Source organism: Protopterus annectens, chromosome 10.part0 (genome assembly GCF_019279795.1).
Source record: "Protopterus annectens isolate FY-2018-M chromosome 10.part0, PAN1.0, whole genome shotgun sequence".
Lineage (NCBI taxonomy): Eukaryota > Metazoa > Chordata > Ceratodontiformes > Protopteridae > Protopterus > Protopterus annectens.
This window is the reverse complement of record NC_056744.1, coordinates 1,184,607,077-1,184,626,875: the sequence shown is the minus strand read 5'-3', so window position 1 is coordinate 1,184,626,875 and position 19,799 is coordinate 1,184,607,077. Positions and strand designations below refer to the sequence as shown.

The 19,799-nt window shown below is 41.2% G+C and overlaps 1 protein-coding gene across 7 annotated transcripts in view; it reads right to left on the bottom strand.

The window, feature by feature from the left end:
• The window catches only part of MAST2 (microtubule associated serine/threonine kinase 2), a 2,532,505-nt gene that overhangs the window by 114,215 nt on the left and 2,398,491 nt on the right, over positions 1–19,799 (bottom strand). For all 7 annotated transcript variants that reach the window (XM_044085935.1, XM_044085937.1, XM_044085936.1 and 4 more), the window contains one exon: positions 5,685–5,998. In XM_044085935.1, coding sequence (XP_043941870.1) covers positions 5,685–5,998 — 314 coding nt within the window. The remainder of the gene's footprint in view (positions 1–5,684; positions 5,999–19,799) is intronic.

Below are 19,799 nucleotides of genomic sequence, written 5' to 3'. Positions count from 1 at the left end.
TTGGTTGGCTGTTTCTGTGGCTTCGCTATTCTTAGCGCTGTGGTGGAAAGTTACGGGTTGGGTTCAGGTAAGTGTGCGACTGTGACAGAATTTAGGGTTAGGGGTGATATAAGTGAGTTAGGGTTAGGGCGCAGATTAGGTGAGTGTGCGATTGTGACAGACCTTAGGGTTATGGTCTGGGTTAAGGTAAGTGGGTAGATAGTAATGTATGCTTAGTTTAGTGTAGTGTTAGCTGTAGGAATTTAAGTGTATGTTTGTGGTTGCTGTTTGTTTGATGTGCTTGTGTTGTGTATATGTGTTTCAGAGCAGCGAATTTTGTCCATGGGAAAAAAATCTGCTGTTCTGAATGTTCGATATTTTGATGTTTAGATGTTGTGGGGCCGATGAAATAGCATTCGCTATTTTCATCTTTCGATAACGTGATATAAATGCAACGCGCCCCGCCTTTTCGGCATAATGAATGGAGGGTTGGAGTGCTAAGACTGTAGGGATGAAGTGCTCAGTTTACAAGGGCTTGACCTACAAATACATTCCACACAGGTACAGTAGTGTGGATTGGTTACTGCTGAAGGGAAAACTTTGGCTGTGCATCCCTCAAAGCGGCCATTCACACATTAGCTAAATATTTTGTCAACTGGCAGAAAGCACATCTCAATACTTCTGTGAAGGGCTGGTGAAACTGCCGGTGCATCCTGCCAGTGGCAAAATGAAAAGGGCCTTCTCTCAGAGAAACTGTAATGAGCACAGCTTAAAGGGCTTAGTAGAATTACTAGGTCGACATACAACCGTTAATGGCGAGTTTAGCTGACATCCAGGATGGAAGCTAAAGTGTCGAAACTGCAGGAACTTGTGTGCTTTTTGAAGTACTTCATTTAGCATTGAAGCAAGAGTGACACTTGAAACATTGTTGTTGGTCTCAGTAAAATCGCTACACAACTGTTTATATATTGCTGTTCACATCCACCTAATACTTATCAGACTATTCCCAATTTTCTTAAAACCAACTATGAACTGTGAAAGGAGTTATAATGCCTAAATTCCACCCCTTTGTTTAGTGCTTTTAGTGGACTGAAATATTCTCAATATTTCATTTAGTATCCCAAAAATTTGTTGTTTCCATGGACTTAATTGCGTTTAACTTTGCAGTACATGTACATGAAACACTTGTCTCCTGGTTGCGTTAACTTTTCTCCATAACTTGAACAATTATGACAGATTTGGAACCTGGTTGTGATAATAGGCAAGTACCAAAATGTTTCTTCTCACAGGGAATGTCTGCCACTGGGGAAGTGAAAAAAGAAGATATTTCATGGAGCATTAGGGGCTCAGGAACTGCACACATAAGAGAAAGTTGACTTTTTTTTTTTGTTAAATAAGGTTGTGCTTTTTGCAAGAGACTAATCTAAACATGCACATAGTATTAGCTTCTTGCATTCTTGGCCTGGGTGGGAGAGAGCTAGGAGTGCAGTTCTTCCAAAAGAAAGGTCATGATACTAATCCACAGACAATTAGGATTGTAACTGGAGTTAGAGTTGAAAGATCAGTCAGAAAGAACTTCTGGCCACAATTTAAGTATGTTAGAGGTTTCTGGTTTCAGAGTTTTAAAGATCAAGATTTACTGGTGATTTAACCAACTGGTTTTTAAAGATAACACGTGATCCAATAAATGTTGTGACTTCCTACTTTGATATTGTAGAAATCATATCAGTAGTGTGGGAAAACTGATTAACTGGGAAACACTTAAAAGTCAGACTAAACACCATATGATCTGTTAAAATGTAATAAGCAGAGTGAAGAGCAACATAAGCTAACAAATATGGAGACTGCAAGAACAAGTACAGAAAAAGGGAGGTTGTTCATAGGGGGTTACTAGGCTAATGGCCCTGGGGCCCTTACAAGCCTAGCCAAGAGTTTATTCCCAAAAAGGAAACCTCAGTCAGCACCTGTCACACCTGTCAGTGAGGGACACAGTGGAACCCCTGGAACAAATTTCTGGTTTCCCATCCACTCATCAAGGTTGCGCTTGAAGAGGGCCAGCAAGGTACTCTGTTTGACGTGTACAGGAAGTCTATTCCAGAGATGGGGCAGCCTCTGGGAGACAAACCTGTCTCTCCAGCAGGTTTTGTTGATGTTGCATATTAGACTCAGGCCTTTCGAGTGGGTAATGCATGAGGAGTTAAGACTTACGGATATGGCGCACCTCTAGTAGGGCAGGGTCCAAAACTGTCTTGTAGGCAAGACACAGATCACCATTGAGCGATCTTTACGATACCGAGTAGAGTGATAGTGATTTGAGCCTGTCCACATAGGACAGGTGTTGGAGGCCATGGATTCTCTTTGTGAGATATTTCTGTGGCCTTTCCAGTTGGTGCAGATGTTTGGAGAGGTACATACCAAACAGGGCATTATACTCAACTACTGGTCTAATGAGGGAGGAGTACAGAGAGGTACTAACCTCCTTTTGTCTGGCTGCAATACCTTTACTTAGGAGATGAAGCAAGTAAAAGGCTTTTCTGACTACTGCTGCTACATCATGGTCGAATGTGAGATTCTTGTCAACAACCTGAGTACCCAGGTCTCTCTCCACAGGTTGTGTACGTAGGGGGTTGCCGTTAATGTAGTAATCAGTAGGGGCCATGTTTTTTGCCGAATGGTATGATACATTTTTTTGCATTTAACTTGAGGCCACAACTTTGGCACCAGTCATTAGTTGCTGTGAGAACCTCTTGTAGTATGTTATCATCATTTGGGAAGTGAATGACAGCACTCAACGTACAGTTGTTCGCAAAATTGATTAGCCACAGGCCTTTTGTCTTTGCCTGGACCTCTGAGATGTAGATGCCAAACAGTAGGGGTTCCAGGACAGATCCCTGGGGAACATCACTAGAGACAGGTCTGCTATCAGAGGAAGTGCTGCCTATTTTGACCTTGTGGGTACCGTCATTGAGCCAGCTGGCCACTCACCTGATGACATTGGGATTTATGCCAAGCTGTGTTAGCTTTTCAATGATGCCCGAGTGGGGGTTTGTGTCAAAGGCCTTGGCCAAGTCAAGATAAGCTGTATGTACTGACTTTCCCTCATCCAGGGCCTTGGTGACAGTCTCAAAGAAGTCAACAAGGTTCAACTGGCAAGATCTGCCCTTGATGAATCCGAATTGGTGCTTGGATATTGCCTATGTCCTTGTTTATGAGATCCATACTAGTACGCTCCATGGCTTTACAGATCAGACTTGTCAAGCTAATGGGGCAATAGTTTCCAGGGTCAGTAGTGGCACCACCTTTGTGCAAGTGGTTGACAATGGCAGCTCTCCAGTCTGCTGGAATGAAGCCTACACTTAGGCTGTGGTTGAATAGGCTGCTCAACAGTGAAGCTAGTTCTTGCTGGAGATGGTGCAGAATATAGCCTGGGATACTAACACGTCCCATGGAAGCTGTGTTTTTTGCCTTTGATAGGGCCTTTAACACTTGATCTATGGAGATGTGAGGTGCGGGACAAGTATCAGGGATTTCAAATGGGCCTTTCTAGGGGGGACAGGGGGGTGAAGTTTGCACTAAACCTATCTGCTAGCAGGTTGACTAAGTCAACAGGATCAGTGTAAGTGATAACATTAAGTATTAATTCAGAACAGACCTGGGCTTTGCCATGGGGGTTCCTGACATAACTGAAAAAGGCTTTGTGGTTTCACTTTGTTTCGGAGGCTAGTTTCGTATTCAAATTCTATTCTAAGAGAAAAATAATACAGAATTAAAAGAAAAATACTATGCACTGCAGTTTGCACAAATTCAAGAGAAATGGGATGGAATGTAAAAAAAAAATATTTTTGTACTTGATTAGAAACGGACATCAAGACTACTAGGGTCCGGATGGGAGGGCCAAATTTGGAACATCAGTGGTTTTATTTGCAACAGTTGACTGCTTTCTGTTCAGAAGTCAGGGTTGTGCCTTAGTTAAACGACAGAAGTGCATTCTGGTTTATGTGATATTGGTCAGCTCAACAAGAAAAACAGGTCTCTCTCTATCCTTTGTTTTACAGCTCGCCTACTTGTCCAGAGCCTCACTTAGGAGAGTCAAGTTGGACTGCCAGAGTTGTGATTCTTTGATTTATTCCTTCCTTCCTGAAGGATGGGCAAACAAGTGTAAGCCTCGCACTCTTACTCTCTCCTGCCTGTCTGTTTGAATACCTAAGGCTACTCAGAGGTTGTCACAGTCACATGCAGGGATTTGTCTCTCTACACCATACAAGCAGGGAAGGGGAATCTAGGCTTTGGTTCAGTGCAATTAGAAACAAATCAGAAAGAACAATATGTGTAGAGGTCTAGTTAAGTAAATACACTGTTTAAGGGTTAAGACTGGGTTTTTGTGATAGGTGGGTACAGAAAAATAAAGTTTTACAGGTCCATAATTCTAGATGTCTGGGATAAGGCTGTCTGTGTAGGCTAAGGCTGTGGATGTTGTTAGGGTTGCCAGAGTAGTGCACTCATAACAGTGAACATCGTGTCAATGAAATATAGTAGGACATGTTAAGTCCAATGACTAAGAAGGATGTAAATGCTTTATCTGCTACTGCAGAAGATTGAAGCAGATTTTGCATTACTGAGACATTATTGACCAAGACTGGTCTGATGCCACCAGGGTTAGTAATGCAGGTGTGGATGATCCTTGATAAATGGGTTTAGGGGCGGCTGGTCTGACTCTTTTCCATCCGTGTTGAGGCAGATAACAGACAAAGGATACAGGATACTATTTACAAAGAAGGCAGGGGATCCCTCCCGAGCAGTAGCATAAGAGAAGCAGATATGGACGATATGTACCTAGAAAAACAAGATATGAAAAATAAATGCAGGAACAGAATATCTAGAAGTATAAGAGAGAAAGTACAATGCAAATATAGTTTAGGTGAGATGAGATAAAGCCAAGATCCAAGCAGGGATATGATCTCCTTAAATCTATCCATGCAGATAAGTATTACTGTTGGTGTGTGTGTGCGTGTGTGAATACTAGTACTAGTGCCAGTGGAAACTTTACATCTATTAGCAGGAAGTTGCTGTCACTAGTACTAACTAGTACTGTTAAAATAAGAAGATATATAGTTTGAGGGAATCAAATGAAGAGGCATTAATTAATCCAAGCATGCAGATCAGCAAGCAATACAATCCACTAAACCTAATATTAATCCTGAAAAAAGCCTGCAACCCCTTTTCTGTTTATTATAACCAATTCTTTAGTGCGATTCTCCATCCATTCCTTCACCTTTAAGGCCTGGGTAATGAATTAGAAGGGCCCTGAGACTAGCTCACTTACCTGGTTATCAAATTTAAAATAAATAAATAAGTTAATATACAGACAGATAAATACAATGCTACAGTGTTACAAAGGCTAACTAGAAAAAATCTTCACCAATATACCTTAATAACAAGGAAAAAACTCAGACTTAAAAAGAATTACATCACAGAAGAACTTTAACAAGAAATAATTTTAAACAAAGAATACTCTTTTTTGCCAATTAAATTAGTTTACTGTAAAGCACAATCCATCTGACTGTACAATGACATGCAAGGCTATGAAGTATATGCAAGCAAAAAAGCCTACAAACTTAACTCTGGCCCAAACACCAGTGTTCCAAACAGCTTTCGACTAATATCGTCTGCAGACTTGAATTCTACTTACAATGCCAATTAATTACCTGTCAATGTTGAGCTGCTGATGTTGCTAGCTGCAGATGCTGGGGTAGCTGGCCCTAACTCTCCATCTAACTTCAGTTCCTGTGCCACCGTTTGCTGAGTGACGGCCAGGGATGAAGTATCCTGAGGAGTGCTCACTGATGTTGCAGGCTGCAGAGGGTGTTGCTGCTTCATTGGTGTAGTCCTCTCCTCCTCTGCAGAGATAGCAAATCGAGGCATCTCTCCAAGCCCAGAACACCGGCGGCGAGCTGTTAATGGGGGACTAGAGTCACTTTCTGTGTGGGAGGATTCCGACACGGAAAGACGCTTACGGAAGCTAAAACAATAAAAAGAGGAAAATAAATATACCTAGTGGGTTGATGAATAAATAATTACAACTCAGTTTTAAAAATCTCTACAGTTATTTCAAAAGATGTAAATTGTTGTTTATATCGACATTTTTGCTTTGCCAGTCTTATTTAATCAGCTGTTATTACTAGAATTCCACCACCTTCTCCCCTTCTGTGCATCTAGGCAAATTGCTGCTTTTAAAACTGATGACACTGTTTCCGTCTGCCTGACAGGGTTTGCAAGAGTCATGTTTACACAATGAAAACTGCACTATCCAATGTTGTCAAGTATCTTATATGTCTTCAGTCTAACAGAACCCTTAGCAAATACTGGCATAATACAGGAGACTTGACATACTTCTATATTTATATCCTTTTATCCTAATATCTGACAGATGTACAGGCACTCTCCCCTGATCACCTCGCTGACTCATTTACTCCACCTATTAGCCTGACTGCAACATGCTATTTAGCCCGGTTTACTATCAAAATGTTGAAATTCATTTGGTCTAACGTTCATATGATCAACCCATATGGTCGACACATGAATATTAAGTAGTTTGTTTGGTTTACAGGAAGTGCATGCAAATTACCGGTCGACATTATGTTGCAAACAGGGCAAGGAATTTTCCCTTGTCTGCACTGTTGTGCAATCTCGGAGTTGTAATATATAAGTAGCAGGGGGTGTGGGGGGCACAGCTCCCCTGCAAAAACACTAGTGTTAGTTTACAGGTGTTTTTCAACCATTTAAATTTAGACATTTTTTTTTCGGTATTTTGAACATTCGGTGTAATGACTTTCGAAGTTATGGATGTCGACCATGTGAATTTCAACATTTTGATAGTAAACCATTTAGCCCTACAGGGAGCTCTTACTTCCAAAGAGGAATAAGCTATTGACAAATCCACCATTATGACCAGGCTAGGGTTGACATTTGCACAAATAAGTGGAAATAGTTATGGCAGGTAAGGGATCTGACCTCTCCCATGACATATGCTTTTTCAAAAAAGCAAGGGTCTGCTAGAGTCCCTACACATGCATATGGTTCTTCACTTGTCCACACAGGACTGACTCGTATCAGCATGGCTTGACAAAGCTAAGAGGATGTCTACCCTTTTGCTGAATGCCAAAAGTACAGTTGTGCAAGTAAACATACCATTACAGTAGATGTTCAAATAATCACTGCAGTAGCCTTAGCTATATGGGTTATATGCTGCCAAGGATATAATAGCCGGTCAGCTTCCAAAGCTTCAGGTCACCTTCCCAATGCCCAGTCAGTCAGTTCAAGTCTAAAAAAAAAGGTTTACGTGCCAAGCCCTTCAGAGCTTTCATGCCAACACAGAGAGGAAAGTCTAGCCCTGAAAATACAGTGCTAGGAACAACAAAAAAATAATTATTTACACCATGGCATAAACAACACACCAAGAAACAAGGAAGATGGAAGGAGGGAGGGGCTACTGTAGCAGGTTGAGTGCCTTGATCAAGGCAAGCATCTCATTTATGTGCTTGCATCTGTCCTTGATGTCCCCCACACCTTGCATTTTTACCCCACCTGAAACTGCTACCCAAGCAAATTCCCAAGTGTCTGTGATAACTGACTACTTTGGAGCAGGGAGAGAGAAGGAGAGACCTGGACTTAGGGATATGGACTTATGGATATTTGCTGTGCCCACTAAGTGATTTGTCTTCTGACAAATCCCAGCACTAGGATCTGAAAAGACAAAAGTACAGTTGTGTACACTTACCATAAATGTAGATGTTTGAGTGTATTCACTGTTGCAGTCATCACATTTGGGTTATCTGCTTGCAGGTAGCCCTCAGTCGGCCTGATTATCAAAGTCTTGGGTCCTGCATCGGTTGCTGTCTCATCTTCCATGACGTCAGGTAGTCAGGGGTCTAAAACATGCAGCTGACACCATTTTATCAGTTTTTCTTGCCCCAGATGTCAGGCACCCCCATAATGGGAAGCAATTATATACAATGTTACACCTCCAACAAAAATCAAATACACCAGAAGGCATTAAGTATAGCAAACAAGAATATTGGTATAGTCAATAGAAGCCAGGGGGCTGGAGGGAGGGTAACCACGACTGCAACAGTGAATACACTTGAACATCTACATTTTTGGTAAGTGTACACAACTGTACTATGTTCTTCGTGTTTCACTGTTGCAGTCATCACATTTGGGTAGATTCCCAAAGCTAAGGATGGGAGCAGGCAATTTAGATAACATTTGGACCAGCTAAAAGGCCATGCAAGACTGCAGTGGCAAAGTGAGCTCTGGATTTAGAAAAAATTGGCAAGTGGTAATGCTTGGTGAAGGTATGTACAGAACTCCAGGCAGCAGCTTCTAGGACGTCCCTGGTAGGGACACCTCTGAGAGAGGCTGTAGAGGTAGATGCAGCCCTGGTTGAATGTGGTCTTATCCCCTGTGGGGTAGGTTTTCCATGGTGCTTAAAGCAGAAATTAATACAATGGCCTAGCCACTTAAAAATGGTTTGCTTTGAAATGGCCTTCTCCTCTGCCCCTGCAGCAAATGCCACCAGCAGCTGTTCAGATTTCCTGAGAGGCTTAGTCCTGTCCAAGAAAAATCTAAGTTGTCTATGCATGTCCAAGGAGTGCAGAATTTGTTCCCCTTTGTTCTGTGGATTAGAAAAGAAGGTTGGCAAATGAATGGACTGATTAAGGGCCACACTGGATACCATCTTGGGCATAAATGAGGGATTGGTTCTGAGGGACACCCTGTCCACATGAAAGATGATGAAAGGCTCCACTGCCATGAGGGCCTGTAATTCAAACACCCTTCTTGCTGAAGCGATGGCTAGAAGGAAGGCTGTTTTCCAAGAAAGGAATTTCAACTCTGCATTTGCAGCTGGTTCAAAGGGAGGAAGAGTGAGCTTTTCCAGTACAAAGTTAAGGTCCCAGGCTGGAGTAGGGGCTCTCCTGAGTGGTCTTAAGTTTTTGGCCCCTCTGAGGAATTGCTACAGCAGTGGATAAGAGAAGAGGGGTGGTTCTGTGCTGAAATGGCTGAGGCATGAATTTTGATGGAAGAAAAGGGAAGGTCCGTCTGAAGCATCTCAGTTAAGTATTGAAGAATATGGGGTACATTGGGTACTGCTGTGCCCATCCCCTGAGTTTGGCTCCAGGAACATAATCTTTTCCATTTTTAGCATAGGATTTTCTAGTGCTAGGCCTACTGGCCTCCGGAATGACATCCATCACTTGCTTACTGAGGGATGGTAACGGAGTGGTCAGGTAATTAGCCAGGCTGCAAGGTTCAGGGTTTGAAGCTGTGGGTGCAGAATCTGGCCCTACTGCTGGGACAGCAGGGCAGGGGTCTGAGGCAGGTGCCATGGTGCCAGCAGTGACACACTGCCCAAGAGGGGATACCAGTGTTGGCAAGGCCAGTCCAGTGCACTCAGTATTGTCCTTGGTTTGTCCTGTTTGATCTTTAGCAGCACTTTGGAGAGGAGAGGCAGAGGGGGAAAGGCATAAACTGATGGGTTTTGCCAAGTGAAGGACAGGGCATCCACTTTCCAAGCCTGTTTGTGAGGCGTCCTTGTGTAGAATTTGTCCAATTGGTTGTTCTGAGGGGAGGCAAACAGGTCTATCTCTAGGCTCCCCCATTTGCTTCCCAACATGTTGAATATCTTTGGTTCCAGTTTTCACTCGTGTGGGTCCATGAGATTTCTGCTTAGGTCATCTGCCAGTGCATTTAGCTTTCCTGGCAGGAATTGAGCCTGTAGGTGCACTTGGTAGCTTAAGGCTGTGTTCCATGGAGCCATGGCTAGTCTGCAGAGAGGGTATGAATGGATTCCCCCCTGCTTGTTTATGTACCACATAACAGTGGTGTTGTCTGTCTTTACCAATAATTGTACTGGAAGAATGTGGTCCTTGAAGGTTGCCAGAGCATTCTGTACAGCTAACATTTCTTTTTGATTGATATGTAGGTGCATTTGACTTGGGTTCCATTTGCCCTGAATGCACTGCCCTGCCAAGTGAGCCCTCCATGCATAGTCTGATGCGTCTGTTGTTAGGGTTTGGGTGGCAGGGGGGTAGAGAGAATGGCAGTCCCTTGTTTTGGTGGCAGGTCTCTGCCCACTATAGGAACTCTATCTTTAGACAAGGTATGATAGGAATCATTGATTCTAGATCCTGAGAATGTTAACACCATAGGCTTTTTAGATACCACTGTAGTTTCCTCATATGCAGTCTTGCACATGGAATTAGCAGAACGCAAGAGGCCATGTACCCCACTGCTTGCAGTATTTTCCTTGCAGATGGCTGGGTCTTTGTGGCCAGTAGATTGAAGTAGGCTGTCAAATGAACTTGTTTCTCTGGCGTGAGGTAGGCCATCTGGGAAGTTGTATTCAAGCTTGCTCCCAGGAATACAATTTTTTGGCAGGGTACAAGGCTTGATTTATTTTCGGTTATAGTGTACCCCAGAGAAGTTAGCAATTTCTTTACAAATGCCAGATGATTTAATAGTATGCCCTGGCTTTCTACCTGAATTAGACAATCGTCCAGGTATGGGTATATTTGAATATTTCTTTTCCTGCAAAATGCAATGACTGGAGCTAGGCACTTTGTGAATACCCTGGGCACAGTAGATAAGCCAAAGGGCAGTGCAGAGAACTAATAATGCATGTAGCCTGCTCTGAAGCGTAGGTATCTTCTGCAAGATTCCCTTAATGGGATGTGCAGGTAGGCTTCCTTTAAATTCAGTGTTTCCAAACAGGCATTTTTGCCTAGCATGGGAAGCTGCTGATGAAGAATTAGCATGTTGAATTTTTGGATTACCAAAAATCATTTTAGGATAGACAGGTCCAGGATAGGACACCAGGAACTGTGTTTCCTGGGTACCAGGAAAAGTCATGAGTAAAAACATTTCCCCCATTCTACTTCTGGGACAGGTTGAATAGCCCTGATGCTTAAAGGAGAGAGAACCTGCTTTTGAGCCTCTGCCCACTGACTTGGGGGTAGGTCTGGCCAACTGTTTGGGGTTGGTAAGGAGTGGAAGTGGAATCTGTATCCTTGGGAAACTATATTTAGAACCCATTTGATCTGGGTAATGAGTTCACAATTTTTTGCATACAGGGCGATCTTTCCCCCTAAAGAAACAGTCAGTTGAGCAGGGCTTGGAAGGTTTAAAGTTAAGTCATTGAGACAGTTTACTATGGGGGGGAGTCTTACTACTCCCTGCTTCTGAAGTGGGAGCCCCCCACTGCTTAGTCCTGTGAGCACCCTGGGACTGACGCCTGGTGTTCTGCTGGTTCTGGGTTTGGACTGAGAAGGCCTGGAAGAGGCAGGAAAGGACTAATTCTTTGAGGGTCAATGCCTACTAAATCTGGGAGGCTGTACTTGCAGGAAATCTTTAACAGTTTGCATAGACTTAGCTTTTTCCTACATCTTTTTAAGTATTTCTTCTGCTTTGTTGCCAAAGAGGCGGTCTTGGTTTAAGGGAGCATCCAGTAATTTAGCTTTAACATGATCTGGCAAAGACTGCTACTTAAGCTAAGCATGCCTTCTAAGTACAGACCCAGTGACAGCAGCTCTGCAAGACGCCTCTAATGAATCAAAACCACATTGAAAAGTATGTTTACCAACTTGTTCAGCAGAATGCATTAAATCCTGTAATTCTTTATTTTCAGCACAGTCAGGAATCAACATCATTTTCTGTTTAAGCAATCCAATAATAAGCTGATATTTCAACATATGAAACTGGCAGTTTAAGGCCCTAATGGCTAATATTGCAGAAGTGTATACCTTCTTACCCCATCTATCCAGTGCCCTGGAATCTCTATCAGAAGGGGTAGGATTTTTGGCAGTAGTGGCCTTAATCCCTTTGGGTCCCTGTGAAATGGTTTCAGGATCCGCAATAGGATTTTTAAAAAGGAACTTGTGAGAGTCAGGTACCCTGTAATACCTATCAAGTTTTCTGGGAGCAGGAGGTAAAGTATCAGGGGCCAGGCTAGATTCCGAGAAGGCATCATCTACAATGTCCAGTACAGGAGGGATAGCTAAAGGCCTGTGTTGAGGCAGGAAAAAGAATTCCCTAAGCCTCTTTTTGGAGTCAGAGAAATCCTGGCTTTCCCAGTGGAAATGCTCCCTAAGAGTATGCAAGGTTTCACCAAAAGAGAAATCCTCTGGAGGGGAAGCAGATGGAATGGAATCCTCTGCATCTGAATCTTCATAGGTAGATAAGGGCAAATCCTGGTCATCAGATAAAACAGAAATTTCAGAAACCTGATCAGAAGAATCAGAAGGAAAATCAGTTCTAGGTCTCTTAGTGGGAGAAGGGTGGCTTCCACTGATTAGAGTAAAAAGGTCTTCTGCCACTCTTATCATTTGCTTTTTAGGCATAGAGGCCTGACCATGCAGTCTGGGTATCAGTTTTCTAGGCATGGATCGAGTTTTAGGCCTTAAAGAAGAAGATTGCGTCAGTTTAATATGCAAGTCAGTAGGCCTGAATACACCCTCAGAATCCGGTGCCTGCACAGCAGCTCCGGACCCATCCAAGGTAGAGACATCCGCAGGTTCCATAGTTGAAGAAGCATCTTGTGGCATACCGAACTCTGAATGGGTCTCAGTAGAGGCCTGCAAATCTGAAGTAGCGGGTATCAGGGGCTGCAAAAGTGCCTCACTGAGTACCGGTGAACTAACAACTAGCTTAGGAGAAGTGTCGTCGGCAGCATTGGACCTATGCAGTCTGTCTCTGTCTTTATCTTTACATTTTTTAGAAATGTCAGTAGTCGGGTGGCTTACCAAAGCCATTTCTGGATAATTGAACCGAGTACCAAAATATTTAGATGAGAAAATGAACCAATGACGAATAGTACGAGGATTGAATAAGGCACAAAACCGACAGCGAGGTACGTCGTGGTCTGGGCCTAGGCAAGGAATGCAGTACGAATGAAAATCTTTATGAGGTATTTGCTTTCCACAAGAAATACAATTGTTAACTTTTACTGACATCGGTTTAGAGCAAGAAAAAGGTTCCCCAAAGTGGTATTTAGCTTAATTGAAGACTTCAGATCTGAAACTCAAAAATGAAAATTTCAGGAGTTGGCCGACTGGCACTTGCGAACTACTTCTGCTTCGGGCACCATACTGCAAGATGACTGATAAAAAATGGCATCGGCTGCATGCTTTATACTCCTGACTACCTGACATCATGGAAGATTAGACAGCAACCGATGTAGGACCCAAGACTTTGATAATCAGGACGACTGAGGGCTACCTGCAAGCGGATAACCCAAATGTGATGACTGCAACAGTGAAACACGAAGAACATCAGTGTTGGTACTGTGACCAAACAGACATCAGATACCACTGTATCTTTCTCGTGTGGAGTCTTATTAGGATTATTGTAAAAATCACAGATGCCATGACATCCAAAATCCTGATGTATTCCCTCACAGTGACAGGAGCCTTAAATGGAAAACCTCAGGAATAGATCTAGATATAGATCTATTTTTTCCTGTGGAAGAAAAGCTCTTTGAACTGACGTCTGCAGCTAACACCCCAAGAACACAATCATGTGTGAACCAGTCAAAAAGACTTCTGAATGTTCTCTTGAAATCTCAGCTAGTATGACAGATCTCTCAACTAAGAATCAGACAGATTCCTGACACTTCTGAAAAAGACTATTCAAAAATAAGGAAGTAATTTAAATACAAAAAAATATGGATACCCTGTAGCCTGCAATGAGCTATAACTGGAGCTAGACACTTGGTGAACACTCTTGGTGCAGTGGATAGTCCAAATGGTAAGGCAGAGAACTAATAATGTGATCAAGACACACAAAACCTTAAGAAACACCTGAAATCTGGATGAATAGGGATGTGAATATGAGTATCTTTTAAACCTAGTGCTACCAGGAAACTTAAATGAGGAATAAGAGGCAACAGGTAAATTATTTTATACATCCTGTTACAAACAAAAAATACAGATTTGAGTTTTATGCAGATTGCCATACAGAGAATGTGGTTTAGAATGCCAAGAAATGTATAGTCATCCCCTTTGGGAAAAACAAAGTACCCACAAATTATCACATAGACAGTAACCCACTGAGTACGGAAAAAGTAATCAGAGACCTGGGGACCCAAGTTGATAGTGACCTCTCATTTGACACCCACGTTGCCAAAGTGGTTAGAAAGACTTTCTACCTTGCCCACCTTATCATGAAGGGGTTCACATCCAGATCAAAGGAGGTCATCGTGCTCCTGTACTCCTCCCTTATCAGGCCCATGATTGAGTACAATGCCCCATTTGGTATGTACCTCACCCGGCACTTACAACAGCTGGAGAGACCCCAGAAGTACCTCACCAAGAGGATCAAGGGCCTCCAACATATGTCATATGCTACCAGGCTAAAGAAACTCCAGCTCTATTCGGTAGCATACCGCCTGCTCAGAGGTGATCTGTGCCTGACGTACAAGGCCATGTCCAACCAGGAATTGATGGGCATGCTTCACCTCAAAAAATCCAAATCCATAAGAACCACGAGAGCCAAAGATTTAAACCTCAGTACAAACATGAATAGAACATGCTGGAGGGACAGATTCATAACTTAGAGGCTTCCCATACTCTGGAATAGAATCCCAGTTCATGTTAGGCAGAGCCCCTCACTGACTCTCTTCAAGAGAAATCTTGACGAGTGGATGGGAGATCGTAGGTTTACCCCGGGGGTCACCCCTGTGTCGCTACTTGACAGAGGCACAGTAAACTAATTTTAATAAGTAAGGGGGTCTTCAATGTGTCACTACTAGACAAAGGCACAGTATTCTAAATTTATTCTGTACACCTTAGTACCACTACATGGGGTGGCGAAAGCCACATCTCTAGGGCTAGGCTTGCAAATGCCCCAGGGCAGATAGCCTTGTACTAAACTATGAAACTTGGCATGCTGCAAGTCATACTATAAATCCAAAAAAACAAGGACGAGAGCCACGAAACAGCACCCGATAAAAATAGAAGTCTTTTAATCCAATTAAAAGTACTTGCATTTGTGGTTGTATTTATCTGAGGAAGTTTGTCTATTGCGGCAAACGAAAAAGCGCTTAATTGGATTAAAAGATTATCGAGTGCTGTTTCGTGGCTCTTGTCCTTGTTTTTTTGGATTTAAAGTTTGTCTCTCTGCCTGTTTTTAGTTCCATGCTGCAAGACCTGTCTGAGTTTTTATGTTGGAAAAACTAATTGCAAGTTAAAAAGAAGACTATTGCACCATTTGTCATCTATTAGACAGAAGGAAAAACATAATGCATTGTACCAGCATATTTCTAGCTTTCCAGATCATACTTTTGTTTTTATGGTTCTGCATGTTGCACACATGAAAAAAGGGGGTAGGGACATTGTCAGTGATACAGAGTATGCAGAGTTAAGATGGATCATACAGTTGGCTACTGACAACCCACCTGGATTAAATAGTTCTGTACCTTTAAAACCAGCCTTAAAGAAAAGACAGGTCAAGTATAGAAAGTAACTGGTTGCTTTTAGAAAAGTTTTAATATTTAAAGATTGTCATGGTTATGTGAAGTTTGTCTGAAGAAGGGTTTTTTAACCTGAAAGCACTTATGTTTTATAATAAAAGATTATGGCCAGTTTGGACTCTGTTTCGTTTGTTTTTGGATTTGTTTTTACAAGAGGTTCGAGAGGAGTCCTTAAGGGAAGCTAAGAGGCTTGTGTATTGCTACATTTTGGTCTGCTGTTGCATCTTCTTTCCACATGGCCGAACTACAGAATGATGAGGTTGAACAGGATTACCAGCCACACAAATGTTCACTGGGCTCAGTAAGGTAGAAATTCAAAAGTAATGTTTCTTCCTGTTTAAATCCTTTACTTGAGATAGACTTGATGAAGAACTATACACAGGAAAATGGCCTATCTGCAGGTGAGCAATTAAATGAGACTTTATTTGAGCTTTTGACTTGTTTAGATAATACCACAAGAAAACTGAAATGCCTGCAATGCCTGCAATGGCAGAGATTTCATATGGAAGCATGCTTGGAATATAAAATAGTGCCTAGGGGGATGAGAGTATTATGTATGCCAGCACAAGGAGATGCATGCCCTGACTTACTAGCGTGCTGGCAGCAGATAAACATAGATACCAGCTTTCGTTATATGAATTAGCTTATAGACTATTTTTCATCTGTTGAAGAGGAACTATGTAGTGAGGTAAAAGACCTACAAATGCACTATAACACAGACTAACATCTGTGTAAAATTACCCAAGTATTGAATAATATAGCCTTGTTTGAAAATAAATTACAGCAAATGAAGATGAAAAAGCTGCAAAGGGACTATCAAGACTTCATGACAGGCTGTATTTTTACATGGCCTCATGAGCAGGCTAGAAGTGAATCTAATCAATCAGTAGCAAGTAACTTACATACTAACAATGTGTCTACTGAGCCCAGTGATGGCTCGGGCTGATGACATCACACAGGGAACCAAACAGCCCAGTATCAGCATGGGAGCAAGACCGAAAAACTCACTTCCTTCTTCATCTTTTTCTTTTTTTTTTTTGCAGCAAGGAGCAGCTCTATGACTTTTCCAACTTTCCTAGTACCAGTAAGAAAGAAAACAGGCGAGGTCACTCTGTACAAAGGGATGTGAAATGGCAGCGAGTCATGAACTGACTGATTTTAATGATTCTAATGTATTTAATATATCTAGTGTTCAACAGACTAAAGAACAAATGAATGTTTTAGGCAAAGGATTATCATTTGTATCCAGCAGGGCATCAGTATTAAGTGAAGTTATACTGGATTTACACGTTTGGGCGGAATGTTATTCTGAATAACATGTTTAGGGGAAACAGCCATTATACTAATGTTATGAAACATCCGAGTACTTTTGTACCAGTTATGCACCCCACAGTTTATACTTTTTTAAAAACTTGTGAGGATGAAATAACACTTTATCTTGATAATGTAACATGCAGGTTTAATAACTTAACTCATTTGGAGAGGCAAGCACTGCTAGACCTAATGAATGATGACAGACTGTTTATCAAACCAGCTGATAAAGGTGGGGGCATTGCAGTTATGGTTACTACATCATACATACAATCCTTGGATGCCCTAACTAGTGATATCAGTACTTACAGAAATGTTTCACTTTTGATGGTTAAGAAATATGTAAGTAATGTAGGTAAGAAGCTAAGGGCTTTAAGAAAAAAAATGGAGTATTAGATGATGACTTGGATGCATTTTTAAGCATTGAACATCCAGTAATTCCTATTTTTAAAGCACTACCAAAAATGCATAAAAATACCCTACCCCCACCGATGAGACCAATAGTTTCAGGGAGGGGATGGGTTACATTTATTTATGTGGGTAGAAGCAAAGTTGAAAAATGTGCTTGCTTATTTTCCTAGGATTTTGAAAGACACTGCACAATTCTTATCAAAATTGTATGATGCTTGCCAAACTTTAGATTTGAAGAATGTGTTGATGGCAACCATGGACGTCAACAGTCTGTTTACGGTCATCACAAATGAATATGGGTTAAAGGCAGTGAAAGAGGTACTGCATACAGTTAATATATATGATGAGAATACCAATATTTTAATCCTGGAAGCACTAGCATTGGTGTTAGGAAATAACATCTTTCTTTGTAATGGAACACATTATAGGCAGATACAGGGTGTTGCCATGGGCACACCCTGTGCCAACTCATATGCTAATTTAATGTTAACCTTCTGGGAAGATAAAAATATTTTTAAATATGAACATCTATGGAAGACTTCAACAATTTTTTTATGCCAGATTTGTTGATGATATTTTTTTGTTGTGGGCACAGGGCAATGATGAACTGTTAAACTTTGTCGATTACCTGGAGAAAACTACAGATTTTCTTAGGTTCTCAGTAGAGCACAGCAATGAGACCATTGCCTTTTTAGATGTCACATTAAATAAAAATGTAACTGGTAAAATAAACACCACCTTGCATAGGAAACAATGCTGGAGAAATCACTATTTGAATGCACGTAGTATGCATTCTAGGCATACTTTTCATCATAATATGCAAGGGCAAGGATACAGAGTTTCTCGGCTGTGTACAGACAATAATGAGTTTCACAAAGAAATAGATGTGTTAAATGAACATCTTAAGGAAAAGGTGTATTCAAAGGAAAATTTAGAAAAAAAATAAGAACAGTATAATATATAGTAGGGAAGCCAGGGCTAGACCATGGTTTTCTGATAATAAAGAACAGGAGAGAGATAAGTTGAAGCATCTAATAAGTATGACAACAAACCCAAGGTAATGCTACATTATAGCAACAATGTGTATGGGATATGCGATATTATTAAGCAAAACTGGAAAATACTAAGAAGTGACAATCACTTAAAGGATATTTTAGATGAGAAACCTAGATGTACCTTCAAGTGAAATAGTAATATAAAATACGTTATGCATAAAACCTGGTTTGAAAAATAAGAAGAAGGCTAACAGTGTTTCCTCTGTACACATGAGAACAGGGACTTTTCCCTGTAGGCATTTGAGTTTTATGCAGATTGCCATACACAGAATGTGGTTTACTAGTCATGTCCTAGTTTTTATGTTGGAAAAACTAACTGTAAGTTAAAAACAAGAATACTGCACCATTTGTCATATATTCGACAGAAGGATAAACCTAATGCATTGTACCAGCATGCTTCTAGCTTTCCAAATCATACTTTTGCTTTTATGGTTCTGCATGTTGCACAGATGAAAAAAAGAGGGGACACTGTCAATGATACAGAGTATGCAGAGTTAAGATGGATCATACAGTTGGCTGCTGACAACCCACCTGGGTTAAATATTTCTGTACCTTTAAAACCAGCCTTAAAGAAAAGGCGGGTCAAGTATAGAAAGTAATTGGTTGCTTTTAGAAATATTGTAATATTTAAAGATTGTCATGGTTATTTGAAGTTTGTCTGATGAAGGTTTTTTAACCTGAAAGCGCTTATGTTTTATAATAAAAGATTACGGACAGTTTGGACTCTGTTTTTGGATTTGTTCTTAAAAGAGGTTTGAGAGGACTCCTTAAGGAAAGTTAAGAGGCTTGTATTTTGCTACAGTTTTAGAACAACTTACCACTCTGCACTCTGTGTTGCTGTTTTATTAGCTCTGTCACATGACTTTTGTTCCCCAGCTTGCATCTGTGGCTATTTGGAGTATACATGTACCATCTGCTTATAACTAAAACAATTTACTCCAATCCTTATCAAGCCCTTTGGACTGTACAACAAGCTCTGAAGGGTCAGTCTGCATCCCTCCCTCCCAAGTGGATTCATTTTACACTTGCAGTACTAGGCATTCCTTATTTAGTGGAGTCCGGACGGTTACACAGAGAACAGCTTTTTCCCTATTTTCACAGGACTGTTATACTCCTAAAATGCTAACTAATTCTCCTGTTTTTAGGCAACGTATTGAATGTTTACTCCCTTATCATATAGTCTCATAGCATTTCAAACAAAGACTTGACATCTACTCATCTACATATGAAAGTAAATGTTAATTTCTGTACTTCAATCAATTACACTTTCATCTTTCTTTTATGCTCTCTGATTTTTTTATGTGTTCCTCAGAAAACAGTTTAAAGCATTCAAATAAATAGTGCATACCTTTACCACAGTTCACACAATCTAGATTTAATACATTTAACACATCATTGTTTTACCCATGAGCAGAGAGTTAGAAACCTCACTCACTGCCCTTGGTCAATATAATGTTGATTATAAATGTGTTCAAATGCCTGAATAAAAGTAGCAGTCATTTCCCCCTTTTTATATTAAA